The sequence below is a fragment of the Taurulus bubalis genome (assembly GCF_910589615.1).
Source record: "Taurulus bubalis genome assembly, chromosome: 13".
NCBI classification, from domain to species: domain Eukaryota; kingdom Metazoa; phylum Chordata; class Actinopteri; order Perciformes; family Cottidae; genus Taurulus; species Taurulus bubalis.
The window spans coordinates 215,001-225,000 of NC_136601.1; the positions used below are offsets into that span (position 1 = coordinate 215,001).

At 50.6% G+C, this 10,000-nt stretch overlaps 1 protein-coding gene across 1 annotated transcript in view; it reads left to right on the forward strand.

The window, feature by feature from the left end:
* The window catches only part of LOC306745859 (phospholipid-transporting ATPase ABCA1-like), a 47,486-nt gene that overhangs the window by 15,639 nt on the left and 21,847 nt on the right, over positions 1–10,000 (forward strand). The window contains exons 9-22 of the mRNA XM_079228710.1: positions 727–967; positions 1,069–1,208; positions 2,038–2,154; positions 2,314–2,499; positions 3,584–3,789; positions 6,128–6,304; positions 6,502–6,724; positions 7,778–7,999; positions 8,077–8,281; positions 8,507–8,620; positions 8,734–8,908; positions 9,192–9,323; positions 9,413–9,690; positions 9,764–9,981. Of these exons, the coding sequence (XP_079084836.1) occupies positions 727–967; positions 1,069–1,208; positions 2,038–2,154; positions 2,314–2,499; positions 3,584–3,789; positions 6,128–6,304; positions 6,502–6,724; positions 7,778–7,999; positions 8,077–8,281; positions 8,507–8,620; positions 8,734–8,908; positions 9,192–9,323; positions 9,413–9,690; positions 9,764–9,981 (2,634 nt within the window). The remainder of the gene's footprint in view (positions 1–726; positions 968–1,068; positions 1,209–2,037; positions 2,155–2,313; positions 2,500–3,583; positions 3,790–6,127; positions 6,305–6,501; positions 6,725–7,777; positions 8,000–8,076; positions 8,282–8,506; positions 8,621–8,733; positions 8,909–9,191; positions 9,324–9,412; positions 9,691–9,763; positions 9,982–10,000) is intronic.

The window sequence follows — 10,000 nt, forward strand, 5'->3', positions numbered from 1 at the left end:
TGAGGACATACATCTTTATTGAGGACAGACATCTTTATTGAGGACAGACATCTTTATTGAGGACAGACGTCTTCATTGAGGACAGACGTCTTTGTTGAGGACAGACGTCTTTGTTGAGGACATACGTCTTTATTGAGGACAGACGTCTTCATTGAGGACAGACGTCTTTATTGAGGACATACGTCTTTGTTGAGGACAGACGTCTTTATTGAGGACATACGTCTTTGTTGAGGACAGACGTCTTTATTGAGGACATACGTCTTTATTGAGGACAGACATCTTTATTGAGGACAGACGTCTTCATTGAGGACAAACGTCTTCATTGAGGACAGACGTCTTTATTGAGGACAGACGTCTTCATTGAGGACAGACGTCTTCATTGAGGACATACGTCTTTGTTGAGGACAGACGTCTTTGTTGAGGACAGACGTCTTTGTTGAGGACAGACGTCTTTGTTGAGGACAGACATCTTTGTTGAGGACAGACATCTTTATTGAGGACATACGTCTTTATTGAGGACAGACGTCTTCATTGAGGACAGACGTCTTCATTGAGGACAGACGTCTTTGTTGAGGACAGACATCTTTATTGGGCATTGGAAGGAGAGTTATTGTTATGCTGTGAAATCATAATCAACTATTTTTTTGTGTCTTTTCTCTGAACGTCGCTCTGGTTCTGGTTCTGGCTCTGGTTCTTGTTCTGGTTCTGGTTCTGGTTCTGGTCCAGCTGGCTGGGATGAAGAGCTGGATCAACTTGAGGACGGAGATCGTGTTCCTGACCCAGAACGCCACGTCGTCCCCCAGCACCATGTACCAGGCCGTGTCCCGCATCGTGTGCGGTCACCCTGAAGGCGGCGGCCTGCAGATCAAGTCCCTCAACTGGTACGAGGACAGCAACTACAAGGCCCTGTTCGGGAACCAGAACAGCAGCGAGGACGAGTCAGCGTCGCTGTACGACAACTCGTCCAGTGAGTCCTCGGGGGTCGTGTATGTGTGTGTGTGTGTGTGTGTGTATGTGTGATGTGTATTTGATGTATTTATACACATATGTATGTGCTGCGTGTTCCAGCCCCGTACTGCAACAGTCTGGTGAAGAACATGGACTCCAACCCCATGTCCCGGATGATCTGGACGGCCCTGAAGCCGCTGCTGATGGGCAAGATCCTGTACACCCCTCACACCCCCGCCACCCAGAAGGTCATCCACGAGGTATGACATCACTTCCTGTCTCCTCGGTCCCCCGCAGGCGGAGCGGTGTCTTTGGCCCAATCCCAATCTCCACCCTTACGGACTCACGGACTTTGAGGCCTTGAGGGTTTGGTTCTCTCAGGCATTTTGAGCCCTTTATGAACCCTTTTCCTACGGGCATTACCCACAATGCATAGCCATTTCCCAATGGAAGACGTAAAAAAAAAGGTAAACAAAGAGGCTGATGAAATACCTTTACACTACAACATTACGGATTAAAGATGGAACATAAAAACACATGAAATCAAAGGAATGCAAGCAGAAAATATATATACCATATTTATTTACATTCATCAAACATTTTCACAAAACGAGTAAATAAATAATTTAAAATTACTTCTCATCTCGTGAGGAAGACGTTCAAATCAATGAATAAAAAGTAAAATAAATACACAATTGTACACAATGTGTTTTATGTAGTCACGTGATATGTTGCAGCAAAGTGCTGTCATTCATATTTAGAAAAGAAGAAATAAAGAAATTATCCTTTATTGGGGGAGATTCTTCTCTGCATTTGACCATCCTTGGCTGGGGGGCGGTGGGCTGCCCTGTGGGGCGCCCGGGGAGCGGGTGTCTTGCTCAGGGACATGAGACATGTGAACTATGGGGGGACTGGGTATCGAGCCGGCGACCTTCACCTTCCCCATGAGCTACAGCCACCAGGTCAAGCCCTCACAGCCTCTCACACTCAACCACTTAGCAGCTGACGCCAGCGAGTCCCTGAGGGTTCAGGGTTTGAGGGTTGAGGGAACATTGGGACTGGCCCTTTAACTGTCTTCGGTGCGTTCAGGTAAACCGGACCTTCCAGGAGCTCGGTGTGTTCAGGGACCTGGGCGGGATGTGGGAGGAGATGAGACCCAAAGTCTGGAACTTCATGGAGAACGGCGAGCAGATGGACGTGATCCGGGTAAACATGTTCTTCTTTACCTATTATTATTATTATTATTATTATTATTATTATTATTATTATTATTGCTCTCATGAGATGTCTTTCTTCATGTTCTTGGTAATAAATACTCGATCATATTGATCGGTGAGTGATTGGTCGTCCTGATCTGTCTATCAGACTCTGCTGAAGAACAACGCCACCGCCAGATTCTTCCACGGCCAGCTGACCCACACCGACTGGACCGTGGACGACGTCTCCAACTTCCTGTCCAAGCAGGAAGCCCCGACCGCCGGCAGCCTCACCTGGAGGGAGGTGTTCAATGAGACCGACCAGGCCATCATGAGCATCTCCCGCTTCATGGAGGTCAGTGACTTCTCAAATTGTGGGAACCGACTATCCTTCACAACATTGTGGGGACCGACTGCACGTTACTACATTATGGGGACCGACTGTCCTTCCCTACATTGTGGGGACCGACTGTCCTTCCCTACATTGTGGGGACCAACTGCACGTTACTACATTGTAGGGACCGACTGTCCTTCCCTACATTGTGGGGACCAACTGCACGTTACTACATTGTAGGGACCGACTGTCCTTCCCTACATTGTGGGGACCGACTGCATGTTACTACATTGTGGGGGCCGACTGTCCTTCCCTACATTGTGGTAACCGACTGCACGTTACTACATTATGGGGACCGACTGTCCTTCCCTACATTGTGGGGACCAACTGCACGTTACTACATTGTAGGGACCGACTGTCCTTCCCTACATTGTGGGGACCGACTGCACGTTACTACATTGTGGGGACCGACTGTCCTTCCCTACATTGTGGGGACCGACTGTCCTTCCCTACATTGTGGGGACCGACTGTCCTTCCCTACATTGTGGGGACCAACTGCACGTTACTACATTGTAGGGACCGACTGTCCTTCCCTACATTGTGGGGACCAACTGCACGTTACTACATTGTAGGGACCGACTGTCCTTCCCTACATTGTGGGGACCGACTGCATGTTACTACATTGTGGGGGCCGACTGTCCTTCCCTACATTGTGGTAACCGACTGCACGTTACTACATTATGGGGACCGACTGTCCTTCCCTACATTGTGGGGACCAACTGCACGTTACTACATTGTAGGGACCGACTGTCCTTCCCTACATTGTGGGGACCGACTGCACGTTACTACATTGTGGGGACCGACTGTCCTTCCCTACATTGTGGGGACCGACTGTCCTTCCCTACATTGTGGGGACCGTACATTAACTGCTGTACACATGCAGGTTTTTACCTGCTGCAGATTTTTATCATTTTGATATCCGTGTAGGACGCCTCATCGCAGCCTTGATCAGACGGCTTTTGCAGAACGTGCTGCGATTGGTGGATAAATTACCTGACCTGTGTGTGTGTGTGTGTGTGTGTGTGTGTGTGTGTGTGTATGTTAGTGTGTGAATCTGGACAAACTGGAGCCAGTCTCCAGCGAGGAGGGACTGGTCAACCAGTCCATGGTGCTGCTGGAGGACAGGAAGTTCTGGGCGGGGATCGTGTTCCCGGACATCGACCCAAACGCCACCGAGCTGCCGGCCAAACTCAACTACAAGATCCGCATGGACATCGACAACGTAGAGAGGACCAATAAGATCAAAGACGCGTACGACACACACACACACACACACATACACACACACACACACACACACACACATATACACATACATATACCTTATACCAGTGGTGGGCCGTTATCGTTGATTGTCATAGTCTTCAACCAATCAGATCTTTAGTTTGACATGCTGGGGTATTCTTTGACGTGCCTGGGCCAGCGAGGTGGCCTGGAAGTACGTCAGCATTAACATGCGCTGTGATTGGTCAGTGAGCCAGCGTGACTTTAGTCAACAGAAAGCTAGCTAGTTGCTAGCCGAACTCAGAAGAAGGAGGAGGAGAAACGGACTTGGTGGTGGATTTACTGACAACGCTTTTCTCATGGAGGGTTGTGGGCATGTTTGGCGGTGACGACCCTCGTGGTGCATGGCCATCGAGAAGGACCTGTTACTGGAACTGAAGTGCACCGATAAACTGTCATTGATGTGTTTGTTAACAAAGAGAGGAGGATGGACTTTGTCTTTCAGTGAACAGCATCTGGTGAGTGAACTGCTGTTTGTGTTTTTACATCTGCAGTAGCGTTGTGTTAATGTGTCTATGGTGTTGTTTTTATTATATAGTTAATATCGTTCCTTCCGATCATGGCTCGTGCTCTTGAGTGTGCGGCGCTTTAGTGCCGCAGTTTTGTCATGTTTTGTTATAACTAAATGGGATGGTTCTTGTTGATGTGGACTACATGCATTGTCCGTTAATGCACATATTTATGAATACGATATCAGATGGCACAGAAGTCCCACGTAGAAAATGTACGCCACTGACATATACATATACACGCACACACACACTCTTCTCTGAACGGGTTAGCTTAGCATAATCAGACCCGGCGCTATGGGCGGGCCTTGGGGGGCCGGGCCCGCCCTCGGACTCGGCTGGGCCCGCCCTGGACGAACAAGCCTGTCAGTCACTTATCACACGTAAAAAAAAAACAGCCAAACTCTCTGTCGCCGGCGACAGGAGCTGTCACAGGAAGTAACATGCAAACAGGATGCAAAACTAAAATTACCATAACTCCTCAAATATTTATGCCATCGACGTAATCCCAACAGATTCTGAACGCTAAGAAGCGTAGCTTTCCATTGCCATGCGTGACATGGTGGTGGTGGAGGGGTGGAAGAGAGCAGGGCAGAGCAGCAGCAGAGAGCAGGGAAGAGAGTTTGACTGGCTTTTCACTGCCTTTTTAGAGGTGTTTTCTTTGGAAATAATATGTTGTGGTTGTAAATATTAGTATAGTTTCTGAAAGTTCTGCCACTTGCTGGCCCACATAAACCCATGTTCATTTTTAATTGTTTATTAGAGAGACATGATGAAAATTCAAATACATTTCTTAACCTTTTACTTTTTACACAGTGTTTTAAGCCTTTATAACATATAATAATGACAAATACTTGCCATATTTTTAGATTTCTCCTGAAAAAAGGAGCAAAATCATTTTGACCACAGACAGTCGATGCTCCACAAATGAAAGGCCAACCTGATTATGCTTTGGAGAAAGACTTAACAGAGAAGTTCAGGAATGAATGGAGGGACACTGTCCTACGCAGATTTCACTTGGCGGCCAACCGTCGTCTCCCGCTCTACTAGTGGTGAGTTATCTGGTTTCATCCAGCCTGCTGGCCCTATGGACGAGGCTACATGATTGGTTGTAGGCCTGTGTGTTTGTTCTTTCTTGGAAAAACAAACAAACATGTAATGCAAAGCAATGTCTTCTTCATTTCTGTTGGAGGCTAGCTGTTGGTTGGCCCTTTTCCTCGTTGCTGCGCTCCGCTCTGTTTCGGACAAACAGCGGACAGTGTGTTGTTGTTGAGTGTGTTGTCATCGTTATTGTTGTTGATGTTGTTGTTGCTGGATGTGTTAGCCTAATCATTTTAGACCTTTTTAGGCCTATTTTTTAAATGTCTTGTTGTGGCTGAATCTGCTATCTGCTGATCTTTCAATACAATATATTGTTGGACTTATGTGTTGCTTGATTGCTGTGTTGATTGATTGCCATAGGCCTACGGTTCATGTCTAATTCTATTGGGTAGGCTACCTGCTCAGCTGGCCGATTCATTAGCTTGTGAGATTCTAAATAATACCGTCCGTCACCATTTTGTGCCGGAGTTCGATTATAGGTGAAAAGTTGAACTACTATGCTACCATAGGCTGTAAAAAAACCCTAAAGAAAACACGTGCCCCCCCAAAGCAACGTAAGGCCCCCCTGCAAATCAGTGCCTGGCGCCGGGCCTGAGCATAATCAATGCAAACTGGGGGAAACAGCTAGCCTGGCTCTGTCCCTTTTAAGGTGAACAGTTCTTCACGGACCTGTTGTCTGTCCTGCTCTTCTTCAGATACTGGGACCCGGGTCCCCGTGCCGACCCGTTTGAGGACATGCGGTACATCTGGGGCGGGTTCTCGTACCTGCAGGACGTTATTGAGCAAGGCATCATCCGAGCAGTGACGGGTACCAAGGAGAAGACGGGCGTCTACATCCAGCAGATGCCTTACCCCTGCTACGTGGACGACATGTAAGACCCATCCTCATGTCCTGATCTGTCCTCCTGTCTTCACCCGTCCTCCTGTCCTGACCCGTCCTCCTGTCTTAACCTGTCCTCCTGTCCTGAACCGTCTTCCTGTCTTAAACTGTCCTTCTGTCCTGACCCGTCCTCCATGTCTTAACCCGTCCCCATGTCCTGATCTGTCCCGATCTGTCCCCCTGTCCCAGCTTCCTGCGGGTGATGAGCCGCTCCATGCCTCTCTTCATGACTCTGGCGTGGATGTACTCGGTGGCGATCATCCTGAAGAGCGTGGTGTACGAGAAGGAGGCTCGGTTGAAGGAGACCATGAGGATCATGGGCCTGAACAACGGCATCTTGTGGTTCAGCTGGTTCATTAGCAGCCTGATTCCTCTGCTGGTCAGCGCCGGCCTGCTGGTGCTGTTGCTGAAGGTGAGCTGGAGGCTGAGTGGGACCTTTGTGCTGCGTCTCGGTCAGGAAACCCAAAGAAGTCTAGTGTAGTGGTTTACGTATAAACATGTGGTCCTTGTTGTCCCCGAGCCGAGAGGACATCTGTCCTGTCACATGAGGCTATCTACACATGAGCCATCTACACAAGTGATAATTAATGTAGCGTCAAATCATAAACAGGTTTAATCAATGGATAGAATTGAGTATCATCTGCATAATGCCGTGTTCACACCGGACGCGCGCGAATTTGCGGCGCGACCAGATTACATGTAAAGTCAATCCACAGATGCGCTGCGACGCGAATTGGTGATTTATTCGCGCCGCGGCCAGATAGACGCGTTTGAGGCGGCGCGAACAGAACGTTTGACCTGGGGCGAACAAAGCGAAGGACGCGGCAGCCAATCAGCGTTGAGAATCAGCGTTGAGAAGCTGCGCCCGTCACCACCGCCGTCTCCCCATTTCTGAATGAAACTGCTGCTGCTCCGCCTGAACCAGCGCTGGTAGTGGCTTCATTGAGACGCTGTTGTGGGACTACGGATAATATTATGAAACCAGACACCATGGAGTTTGATGTTCCGACATATGTGGAGTTTACACAACAAGTATAAAGCAGAACTAGTGGTTATTTATTCCATGGTCGATAGCGGAAATGAAAGCTTCGTCGCTTGTCTCTCACAGAGGCAAGCGACAGAGCTAAGCCACGCCCCCTTCGCGCCGCGATTTTTGGCGTTTGGTGTGAACACCCTCGTTTCACTCACGCGAGTAAACTTCCGCGGTGGACGCGGCGCGAATTTTCATGCCGCGTCTGGTGTGAACACGGCATAACAGTGAACTTGTTCTATACATTATAGCCCGAAGGAAGCTTATAGAAGGGGAATGGATCAGGTCTCAGCAAAGAACCTTGTGGGACTCTGTTCTTGTTTTTGTCCGACGTGATAATAAATTCTCATCTTCGTCTTCCTCACGTTGCTGTCTGGTTTCTGGCTCAATGACCTGAATGACCTAATTGACTTGATGCGCCTTCCCTCCGAGCAGAAGGGGAACCTGCTGCCCTACAGCAACCCGGGTGTGGTCTTCCTGTTCCTGAGCTCCTATGCAGTAGTGACCATCATGCAGTGCTTCCTGCTCAGCACGGCGTTCGCCCGCGCTAACCTGGCCGCCGCGTGCGGGGGCATCATCTACTTCACGCTCTACCTGCCCTACGTGCTCTGCGTGGCCTGGCAGGACTACATCGGCTTCGGGGGCAAAGTCTTTGCTGTAAGAACTCGCCATGCGTCACTGTCACAATGCTGTATTGTCATTGGACCAGAGAGTCACATGTCTTCTCCCCCCAGAGCATCCTGTCCCCCGTGGCGTTCGGGTTCGGCTGCGAGTACTTCGCCCTGTTTGAGGAGCAGGGAGTCGGCATCCAGTGGAACAACCTGGTGTCCAGTCCACTGGAGGAGGACGACTTCAGCCTGCGCACCGCCATCGTCATGATGTACTTCGACTCCTTCCTGTACGGAGTGCTCACCTGGTACATCGAGGCCGTGTTCCCAGGTGAGAGTATGAGGTGGAACGGAAAGTTCAAGACAGACTTAAGAACTTAAGAGACGTAGAACTATGATGATGAGGACAAACATCCGAACATCCCTCCAGTCTTATTCTTGTCCTCAGCGGTCCTGTGGTCAGTCAGAGGCCGTGAGGAAGAAGTAGTCTCAGCTCTTTTCTTATTGGAAGTCATAAAATGAATGTTATGTATTTTGATCTTTACCATTTGCTCAGGTCAGTACGGGATCCCTCGACTGTGGTATTTCCCCTTCACCAAGGCCTACTGGTTCGGAGAGAAAGAAGGGAAGTCCAACAAAGTCCCCCTGAACCGGAAGGAGAACCCAGAAGGTGAGTGCTGTAGCTCCGCGTCACCACAGGGGGGCGATAGACTCCTCACAGAAAACCGCAAACCGCACTTCTGATCTAGAGACGTCCTGGACTCATGTGGTCTTTCCTTCCAGCGGTGTGCATCGAGGAGGAGCCGGCTCACCTAGAGCCCGGAGTCTACATCGAGAACCTGGTGAAGGTCTACCGGCACGGGAAGAAGCTGGCGGTGGACGGACTGACGCTCGGCTTCTACGAGGGACAAATCACCTCCTTCCTGGGTCACAACGGAGCCGGGAAAACCACCACCATGTGAGTACAGGACCACATCAACCAGGACAGGGACAGGTGCAAGGACAGGGACAGGACAGATACTGGTAAAGGACAGGGACAGGACAGGTACAGATACTGGTAAAGGACAGGGACAGGTAAAGGGCAGGAACAGGTATTTGGAAAGGGATGGCAGGGACAGGACAGAGACATTTACTTCTCCATGTGAGGATGCAGGCAGAAGGTACAGGAACATATCTAGCCTGTCTTTCAATAACCTGGTCCCTGCAGGTATCTCTCAATAACCTGGTCCTGGTCCCTGCAGGTCCATCCTGACTGGCCTGTTCCCCCCCACCTCTGGCACCGCCTACATCCTGGGCAGAGACATCCGGACTGAGCTGAGTGCCATCAGACAGAGTCTGGGAGTCTGTCCTCAACACAATGTCCTCTTCAGCATGTGAGTCCTCAGACACGATGCAGAACTGTCCCCGTTAGGGTCAGAGGTGTCCCGTTGCTGACTGACGGCTGTTGTGGTGCCCCCCGCAGGCTGACGGTGGAGGAGCACATCTGGTTCTACGGCCGGCTCAAAGGCCTGTCGGAGCAGCAGGTGAAAGCTGAGATTGAGCAGATCCTGCAGGACACGGGTCTGCCGCACAAGCGCAGCTGCAGGTCCAGCGCGTTGTCCGGCGGCATGCAGAGGAAGCTGTCCGTGGCGCTGGCCTTCGTCGGGGGATCGAAGGTCGTGATCCTGGACGAGCCCACGGCCGGCGTGGACCCCTTCGCCCGCAGAGGGATCTGGGACCTGCTGCTGAAGTACCGACCGGGTGAGTCGTCCTCACGGGACGCCGCCGGTTGTTTTAACAGCTGGACCGCATCTGAACCTTTTGTCTCCCGCAGGTCGGACCATCATCCTGTCCACGCACCACATGGACGAGGCCGACATCCTGGGAGACCGGATCGCCATCATCTCCCACGGGAAGCTGTGCTGCGTGGGCTCGTCCCTGTACCTGAAGAACCAGCTGGGGACCGGCTACTACCTGACGCTGGTGAAGAGGGAGCCGGAGCCTCTCAGCTCCTGCAGGACCTCGTCCAGCACCGAGTCCTTCACCAAGAAGGTCTGCGTCCGCTGGGTGT